This window comes from Pristis pectinata, chromosome 5 (assembly GCF_009764475.1).
Source record: "Pristis pectinata isolate sPriPec2 chromosome 5, sPriPec2.1.pri, whole genome shotgun sequence".
In the NCBI taxonomy this organism is placed as follows: domain Eukaryota; kingdom Metazoa; phylum Chordata; class Chondrichthyes; order Rhinopristiformes; family Pristidae; genus Pristis; species Pristis pectinata.
The window spans coordinates 29,310,331-29,337,923 of record NC_067409.1 but is presented as its reverse complement, the minus strand read 5'-3'; the positions used below and the strand labels follow the sequence as shown (position 1 = coordinate 29,337,923).

The following is a 27,593-nucleotide window of genomic DNA, read 5'->3' as shown; positions in this document are numbered from 1 at the left end:
AGATATGGAATAAAATTTGCTCTTATGGAATTTATGTGGGGAAAAGAAAAAGTAAACACAAAGTGCGAAAGAAACAACAAATTGACACATGCACAGATATGTGGCGTGGTAGGATTTGTTGTCTAGCATTTTTTTTCCCCCAAAGAGTTTTCCACATTACTTACTCTTAAGTTGTCTGAAACAGAGGCAGCAAGTTTAAGTGCAAGTTGTAAACCTAAACAAAAGGAATTTCACTGGATGTAATACTTGATATTTTACAGAAGTTTGATGCTGGAGAAAAATTTCGTGCAGCGTCTAAAGCTGTGGGGCTTGCTACTGCTTCTACAGTTGTTTGAGTTGCAAGAGTATTCCATATTATTTACCTTCATGATATCTCAAACAGGACCAGCAAATTGTAAGTTGTGCAAGTTGTAAACTTAAATGACCACTGTTTTTTGTTGTGAGTTATACCATTAAACTATCTTACCTATATTTGATATGTGTTTAAAAGTGTACATCTCCTTTCAAACTGAAGGCTGTGACGTGATAGGCATCTGCAATCTCCCACTTAAGGGATTTGCTTTGGAAACTGACAAGGCAATCTCTTAAGTGGCCCTCCACCATGAACCAGCAGCTGCGGTACTCATCATTACTGTGGAGAGAAAAACATTCCGTAGGAATGCATCATCATCTATGGAATCCAATAGGAAAAAGGGTTTCATGTTACGGAAAGTCACAATACAGTTTTCTAGAAATGCAACCCCTCCATCACGCAAGGGTCGCCTATACAGTAAAATGTGCTGTTAACCAGATAATAAAACCAAAATATTTCCCTAGAAACATTACATTCCATTTTGAATCCAGATTTTCTCCAGGACAAATCCAGATTTTCTTCATGACAATACATTCAATTAGTAGTTCACCCAATCAAATACATTAATGTTGGTTAAGAAACAAACTGCTAGAGGAACACAGTGGGTCAAGCAGCATCTGTGGGGGGAAAGGAATTGTCAACAATTTAGGTCAAGACCCTGAATCAGTACTGTGAGTGGAGAGGGAAGATAACTAGTACAAAGAGGGGATGGCGAGGGTTGAGGCAGGGGAGAGTAGGTCAACAATTTCTTTCCCCCCACAGATGCTGTTTGATCCACTAAGCTCCCCCAGCAGTTTATATTTTGCTCCAGATTCCAACATTGTGTCTAGACTAATGTTGGTCCTGCTTTGACAGAATTTTAAATACAAGTTTATAAGGTGGTTAATGTTGTTGACTGGGAATTCGTCTGTTCGGAGGAAGCAATGACATAGTGCTACAGAATTTAAATAGCTATAGCAACTTATCATTTCAGGTATTATCAAGAGAAAAATAGACAATAGACAACTTAATATTTTGACAAATCTTGATGGAGAGTATGAGTAACATTTTCTGGAATCTTTCAAACAGATTCTCCAGGACAATAGTGGTAGTGTTACTATCCTCAGCAAGGCAAAAGATGGATAAAAATCAAAAACAAAACTACAGATGTTGGAATCCGAAATAAAACAGAAAATGGTGTAAAAATGCAGCAAATCAGTCAGTATCAGTGGAAAAAGAAACAGTTCACATTTCAGGTTGGAACTCTTCATCAGAACTGAGGCAGAGAAAAACAAGTTTGTTTTCAGTGGGAGAGAAGGTAGGGGAGGGATGGGTACAAGAAAGAGAATATCTCTGACAGCGTAAGTTCAAATGGGCCAATAGATGCAGTTACAAGCACATCATGCACCTTTCTTTGAGTAATATCTTTATAAGAATGAAACTATTGGACATCCTGAGCAGGCCAGGATATATGAATAGAATAAGAAAAAATTAAGCCAAATTAATGACAAGAGGATGGATGCCCAGGCCTATTCTTGATCTCCAAAGTGTATAAATCCAGCAAGGAGCGTCAGTACTAATTAGCCTCATGCAAAGCAATATACCATTAATTATGAAAGGCTTAGATTTTAAAGCTTATTTTGGATGAGTGACAAGAACTAAATGCCTATATTTTGTATCATTCATGGAGCTATGAGCAAAATTTTAAAATGAATCAACTTTACGACAGTGTACATAAAAAAGCAGTCAATTTTATTGAACAATATATCCCTGCAAAATGTGCTCATTAGAGGAATTCGACAAAACTTTAAAGGCCAGTAAGTATGCAGTTAGCAGTTTTTAGTGTTGCTACAATTTACTTTCACCATCAAGAGGAACAGCTGACACGAAGGTCTTTAGCCCATGGAGGAGGACGGGAAGAATATCCTGCTCCCTCTGCTTCTGTTTGCTTTGTAAAAGGATGGCGTAAAATCTTCTGCAGCAGATGAACCTATTAGGAACATGAAACAAACATAACGGTTTTCATATATAAAACGTGTTATAAGCTGCACAGCTAACTTCTATGTGGACTTCATATTAATTTGGAATATTAATATATTCATATACACAGGATTGTCATTCTCTTAACAATTTGATGTTTCACTGTGCTAACTTTCAACTAACTTTTTAAAAAATGGAAATCTGAAAATTTGGAATTTGAATAGTATTCAAATTTACTATTTCATCAAGTTCAGCAAATGGAGGCCCAAACTACTCAGAACATGCAGGCATATGGAGGCCAGGACTTTCGTCCATCATCTGCAAATACTGTATCACTGTATATCACTGAATTCAGCATGCTCTCAAGGATTAGCCAATTTACAATGTACAAGGTAATTGCATTCCAGCTAGAGCCATCAGAGAAAAGAAAGGTGGTATGACAAGAATTGGAGAATACTTCAAGCAGTTGCAGGAACTGGTCCTGATGCTGCTCAAAGGACAAACAATGCCGGTCAGTAAGAAGAAGCATGCCACTGAAATCTCTTCACTAACCTAACAATTTAAACCTACTCTTTTAAATCCCTTTTCATCATCCACATGAAGTACAATATATACAGAAAGATGAGGTTGACATACTAGTTGACAAAATTGAAGCTTCTGGAATAAAAGAGTCAATGGCAGCACTGTTAAAAAAATGGCTTCTAAACAGAACCCCAAGAATTGTAGTAAATGGTTGTTTTTCTGAATGGAAGATGGTTGGCAATGCTGGTTACCAGGTGTCACTGCCAGGACCATTTTTTATTTAAATATACTAATCACTTGGATTTGGGTATGCAGGGTAAAATTTCAAGATTTACAGATGACACCATGCTTGTGGGTGCTGTCAGCAGTGAGTAGGATAAGATAAGATAAGATCAGATCTTTATTAGTCACATATGCATCGAAACACACAGTGAAATACAACAGACAGAAAAAGGACATGGATAGGCTGACGGAATGGGCAGACAAATGAAAGATGAAAAATTAGAGCATGAAGTGATACATTTTTGCAGAAGGAATGAGATGGAATAATACAGGTTTAACGGCACAATTCTGAAGAATATGCAGAAACAGAGACTTGGGTGTATATGTGCATAAATCTTTGAGAGTGGCAGGATGTATTGAGATGTGTTGAGAGAGGCACATGGGATTCCTGGGCTTCACAAATACAGAATCTTTAGAAAATGTTGTTTAGACCACAACAAGTCACCATACTTTCAGAAAAATATGAAGGTCCTAGAGAGGATGCAGAAGAGATAAGGGGTTCCAGAGATGAACAAATTCACTTATAAAGTTAGACTGGAAAATCTGGGCTGTTTGCCTTTTGACAATGGTTGAGAGGACAATGGTTGATCATGTACAAGATCATCACAGATTTACATGGTGGTAAAAAGAAAAAAGCTGTGCCATTAGCATATGGCTCAAGGACCGGGGTCACAGTTCTAAAGTGAATGACAAAAGATACAAGGGTTTGTGAGGAAAAATCTATCAGGATGGTGGAAACAGAGCCAGTCAGGGCTTTCAAAAGTAAAGTGGATAGGCATTGAGGGTAAGTAATTTACAAGGATTGGCAAAGAGCAGGGGAATGGAATTAAATAGGTTTCTCTGTAGTGAGTCAGTGTGTAGTAGCAATTCAATAAGATTAATTAGGATCCTTTACTGAAAGCCCTGTTTTGCCCAATGCAACATTCACCTGGCAAACACTCTCACAAGCATTATCTACTCAATTCAAACAGTGAGCATTATGAAGTATGTATGGGGCATTAATGAATGGAATCCGATGGGGGTGGGGCTTAGTTCTATGCTTGAATATGAGGATTGTTATGAGGGTCTGCAAATGCTTGCCCAATCACAAATCAGAAGATATACTTTTAAAGAAATGGTTGCATAGTCCACCTATGTGGAGGCATAGCAGATAATTGCACATCATGCCCAGCACTTCTCTGGCCACTTGGAGGATTCAACAACTGTATATTCAGCATCACAAGCCATGGATTTGAAATACTTAAGTGCAGAGTAATGCTATATGGTATCGTCCCTGGGACCTCTATATTACAGATACTAATGTTAAGCCAAAGCAGAAGTAGCTGAGTGCACTGAGCACAACAAATGCAAAGGTCCTAATAAATATCCAAATGCAACTTGGTAAAACAATGCAAAGCCCTTAATAGCCACCTGGTCAACCACTGTTTGTTGCTGCACTGTCATCACATTGGTATCTACTCAACAAAATGGAAAAGTGCTCAACTATGTTCTATCCACGGAACAAATCTGCAAAAGCAGAACAAATCTACCCCAACAAATTATCACATTTAATGAGATTTCTCCCATTGTTAAGCAAAATGATGAAAGGAATCATCATTATTATCAAGTTGCACCCGACAGTTAATTCAGCAGTTATACAAGATGTTGTTGAGGCCGCATTTGGAATATTATGTTCAGTCTTGGTCACCGTGCTATAGGAAAGATGCCATTAAGCTAGAAAGACCGCAGAGGAGATCTACGAGGATGTTGCTGGGACTCGAAGGACTGTGTAATGGAGAGAGGTTGAACAGGCTGGGACTTTATTCATTGGAGCATAGCAGAATGAGGGGTGATCTAATAGAGGTGTATAAAATCACGTGGGGCACAGAGAGGGTGAAAGCACACAGTCTCCCAGAGTTGGGAAATCAAGAACTAGAGTGCAAGGTTTAGGGTGGAAGGGGGGAGATTTAATATGAACCTGAGGGACAACTTTTGCACCCAGAGGGTGGTCTGTATATGGAATGAGCTGCCAGAGGAAGTGATTGAGGCAGGTACATTAACAACATTTAAAAGACACTCAGACAGGTACATGGATAGGAAAGGTTTAGAGGGATATGGGCCAAACACAGGCAAATGGGGCTTGCTTAGATGAGTGTCTTGGTCAGTATGGACCAGTTGAGCCGAAGGGCCTGCTTCCGTGCTGTATGACTCTATGACTAACTATTGAGCTCAATACACATTCCAACTATGATTCAGGAATGGACAGGAGAGCTGAAGGCCAGAAGAGAGGTGAGAGTAACCACTCTCATAAATTGGGATTTGACTGAAATGGAATGAAGAGCCCTAGCAAAACTGAGGTCAATGAAGGTTAATTGTCAAATCCTCCAGCAGCTGAAATCACGCTTTTAAAAACAGAAATTTGGTTGTGATTTACAAGGGTCAATTATCTTAGTCTGATGACACAATTGCATGATTTCTTAGTCTGACAATTTGATCAATGATCTTCCTTCTGCCACAATGTTGAGCCCCATTCATAACTCCTCCACTAACAAAGAAGTTTACACCACTGATAAAGCTTCAGATGATGTAGGGTTTCCTCCGGGTGCTCCAGTTTCCTCCCACATTCCAAAGACGTACGGGTTAGGAAGTTGTGGGCATGCTATGTTGGTGCCGGAAGCATGGTGACACTTGCGGGCTGCCCCCAGAGCACTCTACACAAAAGATGTATTTCACTGTGTGTTTCGATGTACATGTGACTAATAAAGATCTTATCTTATCTAGTTCTTTTCCAAATATAGGAACAATATTCAAAGAGGTATGTCAAAGCTATGTGGAAGATATTTTTTAAGATGCCTTCAGGAGTAAGGAACTTCTACTTTGTAGAATGACTAGAGAAAATCTAATAATGCTCCCTAGATTACAAGTATATTTAATACAATGTTCAAAATTATGAAGAGTTTTGTTACAGTGATTAGGGAGAAACTCTTGCCAATAGCAATGAATCAGTAAACTGACGCCATATTAGGTTAACTAGCAGAAGAACCAGAGGGAAGAATTTATTTTCAGAAGTATGTTTTAATCCAGAAAGCAACTCACGAAAAGGGCAATGGTAGCAGCTTCAGAAGAGAAGCAAACACACTAATGGAAAGGAAAATTCACAGGGAAATGAAGAGAGTTTGAACTAATCGGATGAATCCAGCAAAAGCCTGTAAAGATATAGAAGGCCGAATGGTCTTCTATGAATCAGGGCTCTGGAAGGATGACCAAATGAGATATTCTTCATTGCTGTGGCTGCTGTCACTAGAACCCTTTAACAGCTGCTTCTGATTAGTGCTTGGCAATCACATTTCACCCCATTGTTTTCTATTTCCTTCCTTTTCTACTCCGTGCATTATACCTCAACCTGCAGCAAAATCACAAAGCATGCATGATGGGATTACAATTACAGACTTTCATTTCAGAGTCTGTAAAAGAAATGTCACCAGCTGAACAGAGTAGTAACAACCTGGAGCCAATGACCTCCACTCTCTAGGCTGAACCGTTGACATTTACAGTGCATTATGCCAGTGATGGCTCAGAAACCAGAATACTATGGACAAGGAAGTCTGAATGTGAGGGGAAAATAGCTAAATTCATAAATACATTAAATACAATAAAATTACCTCAGAGAAATCATTCCTTTCAGACTTTTTGATTGCTGACTCTGCCATCCAGTTGCGGAGAATATACCTTGGGTTAACACCTTTAGAAGTATTAAGTACAGTTGTTCAGTTTTAAACTATCTTTAATCCATATGTAGCATAATGAACTGTACCAACTATATAAAGAAAACTATTTTGAAAAATCTTACTTTGCATTCTGATTATGCGTGCTTCATCTGAATCAGCTGCATTCCTACAAGAAAGAATATTTGTAAACACATTGCTTCCCTGTGATATAAAAGAGCTGATCAAATAGAACTAAGAAGTATAACCCATAAAGGTTGACTACCTGCAAGGAGGTGATTTGGATATTGTTAAATCTATGTTAAATCTTTGCCAAAGCCATCAAAAATTAATGGCATTGCCCTTGTCTCTCTTCCTCTTTTTTCAAATATTAATGCAATTTTCTCACATAGTTCATAACTGTCTCTGCTTCAAGTATTCTCTTTGGAAAGCATTCCATAATCCATCAATATTCCAGGCTAGGCACAACAGCATAATGGTAACATTATTGGGTTTGTAATCCAGATTTTTTGATTAATACTAACAACTACTTACATATAGTTATAAAGTGTCCTTAATGTACTAAAACATCCCAAAATGCATCACACACGACCAAATATGGCTTCAAATCATTAAAGAAATAAAGCAGATAATCAGAAGCTTGGTCAAAAGGGTAGGTTTTAAGAGGCATCTTGAAGAGGGAGGGGAAAAGGAGTGGAATAGTTTAGGGAAAAAAATTTCAGAGCATAGGATCTGGACAGCTGAAGTCATGACCACTAATAGTGGAGTGATTAGAGTGGGAGAGTGCAGAGATCTCGGAAGATTTCAGGACTGCAAGAGATTATAGAATTAGAAGATGGGGAAGCCATGTAGAAGTCTAAAACCTAATCATGGCATTGTCAATCAGCACATGAGCACTGAAGTGATGATAAATGAGATCTAGTGTGTCAGTGTAGCCAGAAGAGTTATAGATGAACCCAAATTAGTGAAAGATGAGAAGTTAATCAGGATAACACTGTAACAGTCAAGTTTAAAGTTAACATGGAAGAGCCTTTCAGCATTAGGTGAGCTGAGGCACAAATGGTTGATGTAACAGGGCTGGAGGTAGGCAGTTGTGGGTTACATACTATTATAAAGCATTTAAAGAATAGCAGTTAGAAATCTGGCCCTCCAGATCCATGTTAATATTTCTACTACATACACGCCCTGTAACGATAGAAGCACGGAGCCAGGTCAAACAGGATGCCATAATAGCACCTGGTTCAACTTTAGAATATGGCCTGTTTAGAGGAATGAAGTTAGTTGCTAGCAAACGGAGTTTGTGGCATGGACTCAATGATTTTCTTCTTTCCTATCATTTTCTTTATTCAATAATGGGATGATGGCAATGGTAGAAATACCATCATCCCTAACTGTCCTTGAGAAGGTAATGGTGGGCCACTTGCTGGAGCAGCTGGCGTCTTTCTAGCAATGTTACTCCCATGATACTGTTGGATGGGAGTTCCAGGACATAGTCCCAGTGTCAAATAAGCATGGTGAGGGATAGTTTAACCCACAAAGGAGTTCAAACGTGAAGTTGGAGGAAAAACAGTTCTGGACTTGGGAGATAACATCAAAGACTTTGGAAAGGAAAAAGAGGTTAGTCAAGGGAAAGTAGTTTGCAAGCACAGATCATGGAACAAGATATGCAGGGGAGGGAAGAACACCCAGAAGTGGCCTCTTTATAATTAAAGGTAAGAAGAATAGTAGGATCAGAATTAATTAGCAGGAGATGACTCCATCCACAGTTTGTACGGGACTTTTTATTAAACAGCTTGTGCTGGAGCCTGAGCCATTTAAAGCCCATTGTGATGGCTTGGATGAAAGGACCGAGTGTACTCTAGTCAACTTTGCTGATGATACAAAATAAGTGGGTTAGCAAATTATTAGGAGGACGCAAGAAGCCTGCAAGGAGATGTAGATAGGCCAAGTGAATGGGCTAAGAGCTCGCAGATGTAGTATAATGTGGAAAATGGAAGGTTATTCACTTTTGAGGGAAGAGAGACTACAAGGTATTTGGAGATCCTAGCATATGAAACACAAAAAGTTAGCATACTTGTTATTTCTAGGACAGTACTAGTGTTAAGGGAAGTAAGGGTGAAGAGGTTCTAAAATGTATCCAAGATCTTGCAGAAAAGTACGTTTCTGTCCAACACGAAGAAGGCATTCTAGGCAATGAGGTGGGTCATCAGCAGAAAGTTTCAGTAGGGAAACATTTAGGAGATAGTGGTCTTAACATCATAAGAGTTAAGTTATAGAAAAGGAGAAGATACAATTCAAAGTAAAAACTCAAATGAGGATAGTGATAGACTGTAGGAGGACAGAGACATGCTAACAGAATTGGTGGACAAGTAGCAGATGAAGCTTAATGCAGAGAAATGTCAGTTGATCCATTTTAGCAGGAGGAATGATGAGAGGCGTGTAAAATAAAAGACACTGTCCTAAATGGAATGCAGGAGCAGAGGAACCTGGGGTATAGGTGAACAAATCACTGAAAGTGGCTGTTCAGCTTGAGAAAGCAGTTAATAAGGCATACACAATTCTGAGCTTTATCAATATAGGTGTAGAGAATAAAGGCAAGAAAGTCATGCTGAACCTTTATAAAACACTTGTCCAAACTCAACTGGAATACAGTGTTAAATTCTGATGGGAGCATTAGAGGCAGTGCAGAAAATGTTTGAGAATGCTTCCCAGGATGAAAGATACAGTTACAAGGATAGATAGGAAGGGCCGGACTGTTTCTTTTAAGAGAAGGCTGAAAGAAATTTGTTAAAATGATGAAGGGTATAGACAGACAGGATAGTGGAAGGTTGTTCATAGGTACAGATTAGAAAGGAAGAGAATTCAGAGTAACACTGATAAAAGCTACTTCTTACACAGAGTGCTGTTAGAAGCTCTCCGTGTAAGAAGTAGCTTACACAGTACAATTCCAATTGGAATGCACTGCCTGTAGATGTGGTGGAGACAGTTTCATTGTGGCCTTCAAGAGTGAAGTGGCTAAACATATAGTGAAGGATAATTTCAAGGCTATAGAGAAAAGGCCTTGGAATGAAATTTGTGAGTTGGTCTAGTAGAGAGCTGGTGTGGACATGATGCATCAAATGTTCTACTTGAATAGTGTAATTATTCTATAATTCTACAATTCTAAGACTGCAAGTAGTTACAGTGGAAAATGGAATGATGCCTTTCATTGCAGGAGTATAAAAGTAAGATTTTGATGCAACTTTACGGGGTGCTTGTGAGACCATGTCAGGAGTACTATTTGAGGAAGGATGTGCTTGAACTGGAGGCACAGCAGAAATTGCTGGAATGAAGGGGCTGATGTATGAAGAAAGGTTGGAAGTTGGCAGTTTGGGACGATGCTCATTGGAATACAAGGCAATCTTTTTGAAACACGAGTTTATGAGGTGAACTGACAGAGCTGATACTAAGTGGATGCTTCCCCTAGCAGGAAAACTGGGGGCACAGTTTCATTTCAGACAAGAAAGTGGAGAAATTATTTTTCTCAGAAGATCATGAGGGTAGAATATTTTACCCATAGAGAGCTGTGAAGGCAGTTATTGAATATATTATTAAATGCTGGAGCAGGCTCATTTTTACTTATGGTTTGATGACCTTTCACGGTGGGGGTGAGAGCCATCAACCTGGGCATTGGCTCTGTTTCTTCCTTTGTAGATGTTATTTTCGGTCTTTGGTTCAGGTCTCTAGCATCTGCAATCTTTTGCTTTTCAATCACTGGCTAGTTCTGATGTAACTCAGTTCATCTCTCTTTACAAGTGTGACGTGACTTGCTGAGTTTTCCCAGTATTGTCCTTAATTTTAGATTTTCAGCAATTGCTGTCTTCTGCTTCCCAGTTCCAATAATTTTTTTTGTTTTTCTCTGCTCTCTGTCTTTATACATCCTCCAGACAGATTAGCTACGAGTAACATGCCAGTTGACACCAATTGGATTTCTACCTTATCATTGACATTACCTTTGTTTTCTCCACCTCTCCCCTTTTCCACAGCTTACAATATGTGTGTTTCTAATTTTTCCCAGTTCTGATTAAAAGTAACTATGTTTTTACACAGGTGCTAGCTAACCTGCTGAGTATTTCTAGAATTTTCTACTTTTGTTTTAAGTTAAGTGTAGTACTGTCACAATCAACCTACTGGAAACTTGGACTGGTAGCATGACTCTCGAAAATTAGAAATAGCATACTCATCATACTAAAGACATCTGCAGCCATCTATTGGGCTGTAAAAGGGGATGTTCCAAGATTGTTAATGGCAGATTGAAGTAAAGACAGAATGGTGTGAAGCCCTACTATCAGTAGATGGACCATGTTATAATGGTTAAATGATCTGAAGGTGGAATCAGTGAACCATCCTGTCTTTGCAGTAAATATGAAAACCCAGATCAAAGAGCATTGAATACATTCAAGGCAGAGACTGACAGACATTTAAACTACAAAAGAGTCAAGGGGTATGGGGAGAGCTCGGGAAAGTGGTGTTGAAGTCAGCCATGATTTTAGAATTACTTTAAGAAGGCTTTCATTCACACAGGCAAACGCCTTTGGATATGGATTCAGTTATCCCAAGAAAGAAGAAAGGCAGATGGGCTATAGGAATGGGTATCTGAATAATACAATGGCTTTATCATTGAATCAGCTGAACGTATGTCGACATGACTGCTGTTTTATATGTAGGAAGCCATCCAACTGAATTCCCACCAACATATACTGTCTACTCAGATTCTATGTTGTTTGTAGTTCACTGACAAGGTTTTGGGGAACTCAGGAAAAGTATGGATGTAGATCAGCAGACTGGAAACTACTCACGGTAATGTAGCAGTTAGCGTGATGCTATTACAGCACCAGCAAACCGGGTTCAATTCCTGCCACTGACTGTAAGGAGTATGTACATTCTCCCTGTGTCTGCGTGGGTTTCTCCCGGGTGCTCCGGTTTCCTCCCATATTCCAAAGACGTACAGGTTAGGAGCTGTGGGCATGCTATGTTGGTGCCGGAAGAGTGGCGACACTTGCAGGCCGCGTCCAGCACATTCTCAGTAACGCAAAAAGATGCATTTCACTGTGTGTTTCGATGTACATGTGACTAATAAATAAACATCTTATCTTATCTTAAGCAGGCTCCTGGAAATCATCAGGAGCAAGGAAGTAATTTATCCTTAGCATGTGGATTCTTTGGAAAGTGGGCAAATTGTGCCATGCAGTCTGCATCAGGAAATCATGGAGCTCTTAACTCCGCCCAGAAGGCCGGTTGAATTGTACTGTGCAACCAGAATTGTAAAATATTCAATAAATGGAAATAATGAGCCTGCTCATGAGATATTGATAAAAATAGAATAGTTCACCCTTTATACCTAAAATAGGAAACTGGTTTATGTAACTGTTCAACTTGAACATGGAAAAATATGTTAGAAAATTTGGTTGTGATTTTAATTTGCTTTAACCTGAAATTCAGGCTAAAATAATTAATTTATGAAATGTAATGTAACCTAATTCGCACTGTGGGAACTAAAACAAAGGCAATGTGAAGTGGGGAAAGACATACAAAACGTTAAACTTATCCTCTGGTGGCAGCCATTATCAAACTGAAGAACTACAGTTTAAATAAATCTTTGGATAATAACCACATCTCTCGTACTGGCTGTGATCTAATTGATCATAGTAATCCATTTTCTGCATCTGCAGTGAAGCAAAGTGAAAGGAGAGGAAGCTGCAAACATTAAAGGATGGGACCTTAATCAGTAAGATCAGAAGAAAACTTGATTTAAATGCGACACACCTTGAGGACAGGTGGTGGACCCTTGTAATCAGGCCTGCATCAAGAACACATTTAACTCAAAGTTAACCAACATTAGAGAGGTTGGACAGCTGTACTGTTAAGGCAGCTTCTTAATTTTCACACATAACAACTGAGCTTCATACCCCTGCATACTGTGTGGAATTAACAGCACTTTTAAATTAATTTTTGCAACAATTCTGAAATGAAAGCAGGAGGAATTATTCATACTGAATCACTGACACAATTGATTGATCTAATGAATGTATTAATCAAGGACGTGGTTGAAGTAATCAGCCACATATTGACGTGTTTATACAGGTCTAACTTCCCAGCTTATCCATTGAACTCCTGTGGTCAAGCTAATAACAAGATTTGCAAATCAACATTACAGATAAAATCCATGATTCCATCAAATATAGACGTCCTCACAGCTGTGAAAATATTAACATCGGAGTTGTTATTAGATTCACTAATATTTCAAAATGCTATAAATTCAAAACCTTTTCCCATCAAAACAGCTACTTTTGTGAAATGGTCAAACATTTCCTTGACATTTCCTTGTGATGACAACGGACTAAGTCAAATGACTGGGAGGGATGTCATGCAGAGATTTTTGTATGATGTAAAGGATGCTCCTAGGGGTAAACCTTGACATTTGATCACCAATACATATGAAAAGTGTGAGCAGTGAATATTTGTGAAAATTAAAGAGAACCATGTATCTGAATAGTGCTTAGAGTTAAAAGAATGGTGTGTTAAAGGAGTAGGAATGTATGGCACTTCCATTACAATAAACAATAGAAAAAACATCTTGATGCAATACTCATGAGCTTTGAATGGTCTTGTTCCACTCAGGTGGGTTCAGTTCAAATGCCGGAACCAAACTGTTCAAGTAGGAGGTGTTGTGTACCCTTATTTACATTGGTTCAAGTTAGGGTTATAACTATCCCCAGCTTTCATTGCCTTTTCAGCCATTCCATGACACCCTTTGCCCTCACAATATAACAGAATCATAGAATCATTTTAGTTTACTGCAGAGAAGGAGGCCATTTATCCCAATGTGTCCACATTCTCATAATAGCAATTTAGGCTGAACCATCTTCCTACCTCTCGGGTCTTAGGATTCAGTATTTCAAGTGCTCAGTCAAGTACATTTTTATTGTGATGAGGTACTCTGTCTCCACTACCCCAGCACTCTTCCATGCAGTGAGTTCCAGATCTCATCACCCTTTGGGTGAAAAATATTTTCCTCAACTTCCTATCTTGAATCAAACTTTTTTTACTTAACGCAAGCAGTGGTGATCTTAGAAAATTAAAATGAATTTTTTGCAGACATGTGAAAGTTCTACTTACACTAAGGCTAAACTTCACATGATTGAATCATCCCACTCTCCATGAACTTGCTATAGCTTTTAAATTTCTTGCCCAGATTTTACATGCCCAAGAATGTTCCCAGCACACTTGATATGTTCACTGATATCACTATTTTTAGAAATTTACAAAATATATCTGTAATTTCTGCTATTTATAAAGGCAACCAAAATAATTAATATTTATCATCTCTAAAATAACTCCACAATTAAAATGTTGGGTAAAAATTAATCTCATAATACCTTCAATCTCAAAATTACATTAATTTATTTTAATCAAAAGACCGAGATTGGATTAGTTTATTGTCATATACACAAGGGTACAATGCCTGCCTTGCTTGCCTGAAGCTCACAGAGTAAACAGTATACATGGTAACAGTAAATACAGCAACGAACACCAAACAAGAGAATGGTGTAAAAGTTGTAGTGCAATCTGTAGTGCAAAAAGAAATGCTAAAGTGACAATAACAGAATAACCAAGAGAGGTAGAATTAAGAGTCCAAGAATGTGGCAGCACCACTGGGAAGCAGATATGAAAGAGGTGATTGGTTCAAAAGTCTGATAGCAATGGGGAAGAATAATAGGTGAATCAAAGTCATTATAACAACCCAGGATTTTTATAATGATTGCTAGGTTTGAGAGAAATGGTAAATGTTAAACTGAGCTAACAGAAACAGTTGAAGATACAGAATCTACAATTGTTATAAACTCAAAAATATCTTTGCACGTCTTTTAAGAGAGCTTAGAAAGGGGATGAATTCTCACCTCTTCAATCTTAACAGATACAGATTAATCCAATCCAAGAATTTCTCATGTTTTGCAAGGTCTTGAAGTGCCCAGTATTCCTACACCAAAAAAACATTTTTATTTTATCATAATTGTTGCATTGGATTTCATAAAGATACATGGCACAGAATAAGGTCATTTAAATTAGTCCATGTTGGTCTTCAACAGCTACTTCAGCTTCATCCAAAACTTCATCTTCATCAATATAACCTTCCTTTGGTTCCTACGCTTGACTAACATCAATCCATCTATACTATTTGCCTCAACCACTTCCTGTTCCACATTCTCACCACTCTTTAGGTAAAGAAGTTTCTCAATGCCCCATTGGATTTCTTAGTGAACACCATATATGGATGGTGTCTAATTATGGCACTCCCCACAAATGGATGCATTTTTTCTATCAAAATCTTTCATCATTTTAAAGATTATTATTAAGTCATCTCTCAGTCTCCTTTTCACAAGATCCTGTTTATCTTTTCCAGATATGTATACTCCTTTTCTTCTAGGTACAACCTTCATAAAGCTATCAGGGATGCCAAGAGACAATAGCAGACCAAACTAGAGTCCCAAACCAACCATCAGTTGTGGCAAGACTTTCATGGGTTACAAAACCAAGTCAGGCAATGTCGCTGGCAACAACACACCCTTCCCCAATGAGCGCAGTGCATACTATGCACATTTTGAACAGAAGATCAATGAAATGACACCACTGCCCTGACAGCCTCCGAAGCACCTGTACCCACAATCATCATTGATGATGTCAGATCAACTTTCCTAAGAGTGAACCCGCGGAAAGCGACTGGCTTAGATGGAGTCCCCGGCTGTGTAGATCAACTGGCAGGAGTGTGTGTAGACATCTTTAACCTCTCCCTACTCCAATCTGAGGTTCCCAGCTGCTTTAAGAAGACTGCTATCATCCCGGTGCCAAAGAAAAAAAGGTAACGTGCCTTAGTGACTACTGCCCAGTGTGGCTCTGACATCCACCATCATGAAGTGCTTCAAGAAACTGGTCATGGCACACATCAACTTCAGTCTCCCAGACAACATCGATCCACTGCAATTCACCAACCACCGTAACAGGCAGACACCATCTCCCTAGCCCTACACTCATCTCTGGAACATTTGGATAATAAAGATACCTACATCAGATTCCTATTTACTGACTATAGCTCCATGATTATCCTCCGATGCCCCCGCAAAGTTGTGTTGTCAGCTCTTTACTTTACTCCCTATACACTCATGACTGCATGGCCAGATTCTGCTCTAACTCCATTTACAAGTTCACAGATGACTCCACCGTAGTGGGCCAGATCTCAAACAACAACGAATACCGGAAGGAAGTAGAGAGCCTAGTGGCATGGTGTCAAGACAACAACCTCTCCCTCAATGCCAGCAAAACAAAAGATCTGGTCATTGACTTCAGGAAGCAGGGCAGAGTATATGCCCTGTCTATATCAAAAGATGTTGAGGTGGAGATGGTTCAGAGCTTCAAATTCCTAGGTGTAAATATCATCAATAGCTCGTCCTGGTCCAACCACAAAGACACTATGACCAAGAAAGCACACCAGTGCCTTTACTTCCTCAGAAGGCTAAGGAAATTCAGCATTTCCATGATGAATCTCATCAATATTCATAGATGCACCATAGAAAGCATCCTATCTGGATGCATCACAGCTTGGTATGGCAAACGCTCTGCCCAAGACCACAAGAAATTGCAGAGTGTTTTGAACACAGCCCAGTCTACCAAGAAAACCAGCCTCCCCTCCATTGACTCTATCTACACTTCCTGCTACCTTGGAAAAGCAGCCAACATAATCAAGAACCCCTCCCAACACCCCCCCCCCCCCCCCCCCATCGGGCAGAAGATACAAAAGCTTGAGAACATGTACCAACAGGCTCAAGGACAGCTTCTACCCTTAAGGACACTTGAACAGATGTCATATACAATGAAGGTAAACTCTTGATCTCTCAATCTACTTCATCATGGCCGTTGCACTTTATTTGTCTACCTGCACTGCACTCTGTAAATGTAACACTATATTCTGTATTCTGTTTTTTTTCCTTTTGTACTACCTTGACGTATGGAATGATCTGTCTGGATGGCACGCAAGCAAAAGTTTTTCACTCTATCTCGATACATCCAACAATAATAAACGAATTACCATCCTTGTAAATCTTTTCTGCATCCTCTCCAGTGCCTCTATATCCCTGCTCCAATATGATAACTGGAACTTTATTCAGTGCTCTAAGTGTGGTCTAACCAAGGTTTGATACAGGTTTAATATAATTCCCCTTCTTTACAATTCTATCCCACTAGAATTAAACCATACTGATTGGTGTGCTTTTTTTGTGCTCTTATTAACATGTAGCATAACTATTTATGATGTTCTGTATTTCTATTCAAGGACACCTTTGTTCTACTAACCCATTTGCCCTCACATCTTTCAAGTAATAACTGAACTCGCTATTCTTCCTACCAAAATATACCACTTCACATTTACCTGCATTGAACTCAATTTGCCAAGTTTTTTGCTATTCTGCAAGTTTAATGCCATCCTATAATTTGTTGAAGTTCTTCCTGATTTTTGGCATCATTCCATAACCTTAAAAGCTGCAACATAACACTGCAATCATTTATGAACATAAACATTTTTCAAACTATATTTGAAACAATAAAAATCAATATATTAGAAATAACCTTTTTAAATTGTGTTTTATATCATGTTATTGAAATTTACAGTAAAATTTGGTCATCAATTTGGGTTAGTTTAAAAATTAAATGTACATGGACCTAATTGCCAGTTGAACATGTTTTCTGCAGAGAGATTGAAAACAGAACAAACTGAAAAAAACTTCAAGGTGAGGGTTTTGAGAAAAATCTTTAGTTTTGCTTCACTCCTAATTCGTGGTCATACAATCGTACAGCACAGAAACAGACCCTTTGGCCCAGCAAGTCTATGCTAACCTTTTTTCCATCTACACTAATCCCTTCCCTATTTAAATGTCTGTCTAGATGTCTGTTAAACATAGTAATTGTATTTGATTCCATCACCTCCTCGGGCAGTGTGTGCCGGATATCAACTACTCTCTGTGTAAAAAAGCCTATCCCTTGGATTCTGTTTTCTAAATCTATTTTCGTTTCACTTTTATGCTTTCCTGATATCATCACTTTCAAAGGTAACCAATCAGAATCAGAATCAGGTTTATTTATCACTGACATATGTCGTGAAATTTGCTGTTTTGCTGCAGCAGTACAGTGCATACGTGGTTTCAGACATTAATAACTTTTTGCAAGTATTATAGAGATGTCTGCAGAAACAAAATCTTCATCCCCAATGTTAACAATACATTTCATTGTATGAGGGAAGCCGTCCACCCTGCAGAGTGATTCTGGAAGATTCCAATTCTGGATCTCATGTATTCCATATCAGTGTTACCCAATCTGCTTTAAGCAGTAATTGATGAGGTTGAGATTGATACAGGGTGGCAGGAGTTTATTGACAGTGACCTGATAGAATGACCCTCAGCAGTCAGATTGGTCAGATGGAGTCAGTTAAAGGGCCGCTAAATTTTGCTCCTTCTACTTGCCAAGGAAACAAGGTAAATTTAAGTTTACACTTTTCTGTCCTTTTTTTCTAGATTTTCTGCCAGGTTGATCCAGTGAGGAAGCCACAATAATTTATCTGCAGTTGTTAAAACAAGATCCTGCTTCCTACTTGGGGGTGAACTGCTTGCCTGTTTGCAATCCAGATTTGCAATTCCAAACTGTAGGAAGGCCACAGGAAAATTACAACTATTTTTAACCAACTGGCCAGTTTCCTCTAGTGGGCATTCTTTAGACTGGTCCTTGGTATAGAATCTCTATATTACCATACAACTTACCTCAGAAATGTTGTTAACCTTAAGATGTTGCTTGGTAATTTCACTAAGTTGGCGAAATGTCATTGTGAAATCTGCTTGTGTATCCTCCATCAACTACAAAAGTGGAAGAGTTCATTTGGTTGTTCCCATCACAATTCTTATATGCAATTATTTTAAAAGTATAGAAGGCTTTCAAGAGTTTACTAAAGGAGCTAGAAATAAAGTTAAAAAATGGACGTATTTGCATTTTGATATAAGTGAAACAAATGGACGTTAAAATTGGAGAAAACAAACTTTGTAAAGATATGAGACATCTGCAAAAAGAAATTATTGCTGGTATGCATGCTTCATAAATAAGTTTAACATGATTCAGCCATTAGCATTTTTATCTCTGAGTCAGTAGCCAAGATTTTTATCATTTGTCCCAACTGTAGCCAAAAATGTTGGTTGAGCAGGCTTTTGATAACAGGAGTGATGAAAGCTATTTTGTAAAGGAGTGAGGTATGAACTTATGACATCAACTAACATGGGAACCGATAAATACTTCTCATCTGTATTTACCATGAAGAAGGACATGGAAGTTAGAGTTCAGGGGAAGGAACAGTGATATACTGAAGCATATCTACATTATAAAGGAGGTGCTGAAGATCTTGAAATGCATAAAGGTGGATAAATCCCCAGGGCCTGATCAGATGTATCCTAGGACATTACAGGAGCAAGAGAGGAGATTGCTCAGACCTTGGTAAAGATTTTTGTGCCTTTGTTAGCCATAGACGAGGTACCAGAAAACTAGAGGATAGCCAAAGTTGTGCCTTTATATAAGAATGACAGCAGGGATAAGCCAGGGAACTACAGGGTGGTGAGCCTTAAATTACTGGTGGGAAAGATTTTGGAAGGCATTCTAAGGAACAGGATTTAAGTGCATTGGAAAGCCGAAGAATGATTAAGGATAGTCAACCTGGCTTTGCATGTGGGAAAACATACCTCACGAATTTGAATGAGTTTTTTGAAAAAGTGACATAAAGTATTTATGAGGGCAGAGTGGAAGAAGTTGCATGGACTTTAGCAAAGACTTTGACAAAGCCCCACATGATCGGCTGGTCCAGAGGGTTAGAACACATGGGATCCAGGGAGAGCTAGACAATTGAATATAAAATGGTGGGGGGGGGCAGGAGGCAGAGGGTGGTAGCAGAGGGCTGTATTTCAGATTGGAAGCCTGTGACCACTGGTGTGCCGCAGGGATCGCATGGGCTAAGTCTGTTTTCCCTGTAGCGAAGGAGACCAAGAGTTATATAAAATTATGAGAGGCGTAGACAGAGTAGATAGCCATGGTCTATTTCCATTGAGTGGTGTCAGAAACTAGAGGGCATAGGTTTAAGGTGAGAGGGAGGAGATTTAAAGGAGATCTGAGGGGTAAAGTTTTCACACAAAGAGTAGTTGGTATCTGGATTGAGCTGCCAGAGGAAGTGCTGGAGGCAGGAATAATAACAGCATTTAGATCAAGATGCAGATTCAGAACTTGGCAAGTTGGGTACAAGGGGAAGTTGATATAGAAACACAGAAAACCTACAGGACATACAGGCCCTTCGGCCCACAAAGTTGTGCCGAACATGTCCCTACCTTAGAAATTACTAGGCTACCCATAGCCCTCTATTTTTCTAAGCTCCATGTACCTATCCAAAGTTCTCTTAAAAGACGCTATCGTATCCACCTCCACCACCGTTGCTGGCAGCCCATTCCATGCACTCACCACTCTCTGAGTAAAAACCTTACCCTTGGCATCTCCTCTGTACCTACTCCCCAGCACCTTAAACCTGTGTCCTCTTCTGGCAACCATTTCAGCCCTGGGAAAAAGCCTCTGACTATCCACACGGTCAATGCCTCTCATCATCTTATACACCTCTCATCCTCCGTCGCTCCAAGGAGAAAAGGCAGAGTTCACTCAACCTGTTTTCATATGCTCCCCAATCCAGGCAACATCCTTGTAAATATAGTCAGACACTTGAGAGGAAAAGCAATAAACATGAACCGAACAGATGTTCACAAACTTAATGACATAATATGCTTACCTTCAACAAGTATGCAACCAAGTAGCCATCATTATTATCAAGTCCAGACAAGCCCAATTTAGCTTTAAATAATTCCAAAAATCTACAAGTTATTTAGAAGATAAATGGATGTCATGTTAGTACTTATTATATCCATGTGCCAATCAGTATTTTAGGCAGTTTTTCCATAGTTGTAAGTATTGATTTTAAAAAATCCAGTGTGGTAAAATGGATTATAATTTTAAAAAATGAACTTCTGATTTTGTTCTATTCCAGAAATGAAAATACAACATGGTTTGAGAAGATGACAATTTAATTTCTTTGCAAAAATACATTTATCCATCATCAAGAAATCATGAAATCTATAGAATTGTAAAAGACCTTTGAACTATTAAGCTGTTTTTTCCCTCAGGATATTGTAGGGAAAATTTCTTGCTGTTAGTATTATTTGAAGTAAGGTAAAATGTAACTCTTACTGTACCTCTGGATCATCTACTGCCAAACTGCTAAAAGAAATCTAAAATATGACTTTCTTTCTGAGGTCAGCGGGGGGGAGATTTTACCAAAATTTTACTAAATCACTCCTGCCTCGTAATTTGTTGAAACCAGGGAATTGCTTCACAGTCAGTGGTACATAAGGCATTGCATAGTACCCTTATGCTCCTTATAATAGATCAGTACTGCCAACCAGTACTGCTTTCAGGAAAACTGAGGTGAAAGATCAGTAGAAAAGTGGAGGATAAAAAATGTGACATCTTGCAATAAAACCATTTTCAGACCTTCTAAAACTGCATCTTAAATTTAAACAATAGCAGGAAATGAAAATAGTGGCCTTTTAATAAACAGATTTGTCTTTTGCAGCTTTCTTCCATGTTCTCCTGAAGGTAGCTACTGTAGTCAATTACCTCATTGAAAGAGTCATCCATCATATTTGAGGCACTATTGCTAAGTCATAATAAAATCTGAAGGCACATTTGCCTTCATTGTCTTTATACTTGCAGCGATTAGCAAATCTGCAGGTCGATTGCCTGTGAGCTACCGTCACCTCCAAACTTAGGGAAGCAAACTGAGCTGAGAGTCATTGCACCCTAAGGTAAAAATGTAGGAAGCAACACTGTCTGACATTTCATCCAAATTGTGAAAGTGCTATTAATCCAATTATTGCCTCAAAAGTTCATTTTTAACTATTTTTCTTACAAAGTACTTCACCAGCACTTTATGCACTTGCACAATGAAAGTGGGAGCTGATGACAAATCACAGCCATTTTCTATAGTCTTCTCTTTGAAGACTCAATCTTCTTTGTGGTATTTCTAAGGTCCTGTTAGACAACGACCTCAAAGAAAATTGCACAACCCACCATTTTGCTGTGCTGTGAATATCAAGGAATGAAAAGTTAACATTTACTTTAGAAATCCTGATTGCAGCCCAAACTTTGATCCTTGTGCTTTTCTACTCCATAAAGTCCAACATGAGACAACACAAAGCATTTAACCAGTGCCAGTTCAACAACTAAAACTGATCTTTCGAATGTTCTGTTCAAATTCATTAGAATTTATTTAAACATTTTCTTTTGCACTCCTTAGCTGTCTCTACATTATGTCAGTTTGATTCAGAGGCAATAGTTTCATTTGAAAATCAGAAAGCTTTGGTTTCCAGCCTGACTTGAGCAGGTCAACCTGAATTACATTTCAATGCATAGTGGGAGAGCGCAAGGAAAAGCATTTAAAAAGATCTATTAAAATAAGGCCTATTGGCCTGTTCTGCTGGAAGTAAAATCTACTGTACATTCCTGGGGTTTTTTTGGTAGCATGCCAACTATTCACTGAAAATCAACTGAACAAATTAACAGGTTAATTCTCTTCTTTATGAATTGTGGGGCATGATGCATGCATGTTAGCTATTTACCAATTTAGCAAAGTGACTTCACTCGGAAGTAATTAATTGCTGTGGGGTGTTTTGGGATAATTAGAACAAGTCAGGGACTACATACATGCAAATTCTCTGCCACTCTGCATATTTTCATCAACTGACAGAACAGCTCAATGAACTTATGCACAACAATCCCAACCCCTGTAATAAATTTAACAAAAATAAAACTTACTTTGTCTGATAAAGATCAGGATATCCTTTTAATATTTGTTCTGTTCTAGAAATCAAGCAGAAATTAAGAAAACTGTTAAAACTTTTGCAAATAGAGAGTTACATGTTTGGTTCTGTTTTTTGGCAAGTGAGAGTTGAACATATGAAATAGAAGCAGCAGTAAGTCACTTATGCCTGCTCTGCCACTCATGGCTGACCTTTCACTTCAGCATTACTTCTTTGTTTAACCCCATATCCCTCGATTCCCTTAATATATAACTATCTGTCTGTCTCTGACTTGAACATACTCAGTGACTGAACTTCCACAGCCCTCTTCCAAAATTCAAAGGCTCAGCCTCTCTTGTCTGAATGGCTGACCCCTTGTTTTAAGACTGTGGCCACTAGTTCTAGATATCCCAGCCAGGGGAACCATCGTCCTGCATCTACTGAGTCAAACCCTAAAGAATAATCAACTCCAGATTTTCCCTGCTACTGATGTCATGCTAACTAATTCATGCTTCCTTGCTTGCTCTCTCCTTCCTTTTCTTTTGAAATAGTGGGGTTACTTGTAACTGCCCCTATTGGACTTGATATTTAACTGGATGGGGGAAATTTTGCACAAGAAAGTTGGAGGTATGATTCCTGGATATCCTAACACCAGGAACAGCTTTCAAACTATTTCACAATGTTTCCTTAATGATAGCCAACCTGATTAACAGGCTGCAGCACAAGGCTACAAACTGGAAGAGAGTAAGCGATGGTATGTTGCCTCCCAGGTGCCAGGGTGCAGGATGTCTCTGATTGGGTCCACAGCATTCTTGAGCGGGAGGGGACGCAGCCAGAAATCATGGTACATGTTGGTACCAACGACATAGGTAGGAAGGGAGCTTAGGGAGCTAAGCAGAAGGCTGAAGAACAGGACCTCAAGGGTAGCAATCTCAGGATTGCTGACAGTGCCACGTGATAGTGAAGGTAAGAATAGGAGGAGATGGCAGTTGAATGCGTGGCTGAGGAGTTGGTGCAGGGGGCAAAGATTTAGATTTTTGGATCATTGGGATCTCTTCTGGGGAAGGTGGGACCTGTACAGAGTGGATGGGTTACACCTGAACTCAAGGGGGACCAATGTCCTTGCAGGCAGGTTTGCTAGTGTGGTTCGGGAGGGTTTAAACTAGCTTGCGAGGGGGATGGGAACCGGAGGGATAGGTCAGTGGAAGAAGTGCATGGAGTAAAGTCAGAGGAAGAAGAAGCGGAGTATAGGGTATAGAAGTAGAAAGGTGGATGGGCTAAAGTGCATTCATTTAAATGCAAGAAGTATCAGGAATAAGGGTGATGAACTAAGAGCTTGGATAAATATGTGGAACTACGATATTGTGGCTCTTGTAGAGACTTGGCTGTCACCAGGGCAGGAGTGGATACTGAATATTCCTGGATTTCAGTGTTTTAAAAGGGATAGGGTGGGGGGGAGAAGAGGAGGAGAGGTGGCATTACTGACCAGGGATACTACTACAGCTGCAGAAAGGGCGGATAATGTAAAGGGATCCTCTCTAGAGTCAGGATGGGTGGAAGTTAGGAACAAGAAAGGAGCAGTTACTCTACTGGGTGTATTCTATAGGCCCCCAGATAGCAGCAAAGATACTGAGGAGCAGACCGGGAGGCAGATTTTGGAAAGGTGCAAGAATAACAAGGTTGTTATCATGGGAGACTTCAACTTCCCAAATATTGATTGGCACCTGCTTAGTACTAAAGGTTTCGAAGGGGCAGAGTTTGTTAAGTGTGTTCAGGACAGATTCCTGTCACAGTACATTGACAGGCCGACTACAAGGAATGCCATATTAGATCTAGTATTAGGTAATGAACCAGGTCGGGTGACAGATCTCTCAGTGGGTGAGCATTTGGGGGACAGTGACCACCGCTCCCTAACCCTTAGCATTGTCGTGGACAAGGATAGGAGCAAAGAGGACAGGTAGATATTTAATTGGGGAAGGGCAAATTATGAAGCTATAACGCTAGAACTTGAGAGTGTGAATTGGGATGACATTTTTGAAGGGAAATGTACTATGGAGATGTGGTGGTTGTTCAGGGATCTCTTGCAGGAGGCTAGGGATAAATTTGTCCTGGTGAGGCAGAGAAGGAACGGCGGGTGAAGAAACCATGGGTGACAAGAGAGGTGGAACAAGAAGGCGGCAGCATACATAAGGTTTAGGAAGCAAGGATCAGATAGGTCTCTTCAGGAATATAGGGTAGCAAGGAAGGAACTTAAGAAGGGGCTGAGGAGACCAAGAAGAGGACATGAAAACGCCTTGGCGAGTAGGGTTAAGGAAAATCCCAAGGCTTTTTTCACTTATGTGAAGAGCAGAAGGATGACGAGAGTGAAGGTAGGACCGATTAGAGACAAAAGTGGGAAGATGTGCCTGGAAGCTGTGGAAGTGGGTGAGGTCCTCAATGAATATTTCTCTTCAGTATTCACCAGGATAGGGGCCTTGATGACACTGAGGACAGTGTCGGTAAGGTTAATGTTCTGGAGCATGTAGATATCAAGAGGGAGGATGTGTTGGAGCTGTTAGAAAATATTAGGACAGATAAGTCCCTGGGGCCTGACGGAATATTCCCCAGACTGCTCCGTGAGGCGAGGGAGGAGATTGCTGAACCGTTGGCTAGGATCTTTGAGTCCTCGTTGACCACGGGAATGGTACCGGAGGATTGGAGGGTGGCAAACATTGTCCCCTTATTCAAAAAAGGAAGTAGGGGTAGTCCAGGGAATTATAGACCAGTGAGCCTTACATCTGTGGTGGGCAAGCTGTTGGAAAGGATTCTGATAGGTTCTATGGGCATTTAGAGAATCATGGTCTGATCAGGGACAGCCAGCATGGATTTGTGAAGGGCAGATCATGTCTCACAAGCCTGATAGGGTTCTTTGAGGAGGTGACCAGGAAGATTGATGAGAGTAGTGCTAGGTGTGGTCTACATGGATTTTAGTAAGGCATTTGACAAGGTTCCACATGGTAGGCTTCTTCAGAAGGTCAGAGGGCATGGGATCGAGGGAGGCTTGGTTGTGTGGATTCAGAATTGGCTTGCCTGTAGAAAGCAGGGGGTTGTGGTGGAGGGAGTGCAGTCAGATTGGAGGGCTGTGACTAGCGGTGTCCCACAAGGATCAGTTCTGGGACCTCTGCTTTTCGTGATTTTTATTAATGACCTGGATGAGGGGGTAGAAGGGTGGGTTGGCAAGTTTGCAGACAACACAAAGGTGGTGGTGTTGTGCACAGTGCGGGGGACTGTCGAAGATTGCAGAGGGACATCGATAGGATGCAGAGCTGGGCTGAGAAGTGGCAGATGGAGTTCAATCCAGGGAAGTGTGAGGTGGTACACTTTGGAAGGACAAACTCCAAGGCAGAGTACAAAGTTATGGCAGGATTCTGGGTAGTGTGGTGGAGCAGAGGGATCTGGGGGTTCATATCCACAGATCCCTGAAAGTTGCCTCACAGGTGGATAGAGTAGTTAAGAAAGCTTATGGGATGTTAGCATTCGTAAGTTGTGGCATCGAGTTTAAGAGCTGCGAGGTAATGGTGCAGCTCTACAAAACTCTAGTTAGACCACACTTAGAGTACTGTGTCCAGTTCCAGTCGCCTCATTATAGGAAGGATGTGGAAGCGCTGGAAAGGGTGCAGAGAAGATTTACCAGGATGCTGCCTGGTTTAGAGAGTATGCATTATGAGGAGAGACTAAGGGAGCTAGGGCTTTACTCTTTGGAGAGAAGGAGGATGAGAGGAGACATGATAGAGGAATAGATAGACAGCCAGCACCACTTTCCCAGGGCACCAATGCTCAATACAAGAGGGCATGGCTTTAAAGTAATGGGTGGGAAGTTCAAGGGAGATATCAGAGTGATGTTTTTTTTTACCCAGAGAGTGGTTGGTGCATGGAATTCACTGCCTGGGGCGGTGGTGGAGGCAGGTACATTAGTCAAATTCAAGACGTTGCTAGATAGCATATGGAGGAATTTGAAATAGAGGGATATGTGGGGGGAAGGGGGTTAGATAATTTTTAGGCAAGGTTTAAAGGTCGGCACAACATTGTGGACCGAAGGGCCTGTATTGTGTTGTACTTTCTATGATTCTATGATAAGCGAGGGATTACTGATCAATGGTAGTAGAGATCATGGGCAAACAGGAGGGAAGAACTTGCTGATAGGATGTTGGAGAAGAAATCATGATTAAAGAGGGAAAAGATCATGATTAGTGGTAAAGAAAGCATGTTTTTTAAAATTTATTTTTCAGGATCTGGGCATCCCTGGTGAGACCAGCATTTATTGTCCATCCATATATGCACTTGAGAAGGTGTTAGTGAGCTATCTTCTTGAACTGCTGCAGCCCTTCTGGTGAAGGACCTCCCACAGTGGTATGACTCTATGGCTCTAATACTCTCACTTTTTGTTTTTTCTTCTAAAGTGGATAATTTTACATTTATCCACATTGTACTGCATCTGCCATATATTTGCCCTTAACTTGTCTAAACAGCCTTGAAGCATCTTTGCTCACATCTCATACCCAGTTTTGTGTCATTGTCAACTTTGGAAATATTACATTCCATCCCTTCAGGCAAATCATCAATATGTATTGTAAATAGCAGGCACCCAAGCATTGATCCCTGCAGCAAATTTGGCAATACCAGCAAATAGTACTTTCCTAACAGTGTGCATAAAATAAAGGAAACAAAAACTTTCATTTTATCAGAATAAATCCAAAAGGAGGAGCAGAAGTAAAAGGTCTGTATGAAAAAACAGACTAGGAAAACTGCATAATAAATGTATGTCTTGTGGAAAAATGC

General features: G+C 39.9%; 1 protein-coding gene across 1 annotated transcript in view; it reads right to left on the bottom strand.

Annotated features, from left to right (window-relative positions):
* Positions 1 to 2,138: 2,138 nt before the first annotated feature.
* LOC127570798 (protein adenylyltransferase SelO-like) overlaps positions 2,139 to 27,593 on the bottom strand; it is a 52,670-nt gene continuing 27,215 nt past the window's right edge. Inside the window, exons 13-19 of the mRNA XM_052016630.1 lie at positions 22,792 to 22,836; positions 20,711 to 20,792; positions 18,663 to 18,755; positions 14,760 to 14,839; positions 6,945 to 6,988; positions 6,757 to 6,836; positions 2,139 to 2,321 (exon numbers count right to left, since the gene is read on the bottom strand). Coding sequence (XP_051872590.1) covers positions 2,199 to 2,321; positions 6,757 to 6,836; positions 6,945 to 6,988; positions 14,760 to 14,839; positions 18,663 to 18,755; positions 20,711 to 20,792; positions 22,792 to 22,836 — 547 coding nt within the window. The 3' untranslated portion in view covers positions 2,139 to 2,198. The remainder of the gene's footprint in view (positions 2,322 to 6,756; positions 6,837 to 6,944; positions 6,989 to 14,759; positions 14,840 to 18,662; positions 18,756 to 20,710; positions 20,793 to 22,791; positions 22,837 to 27,593) is intronic.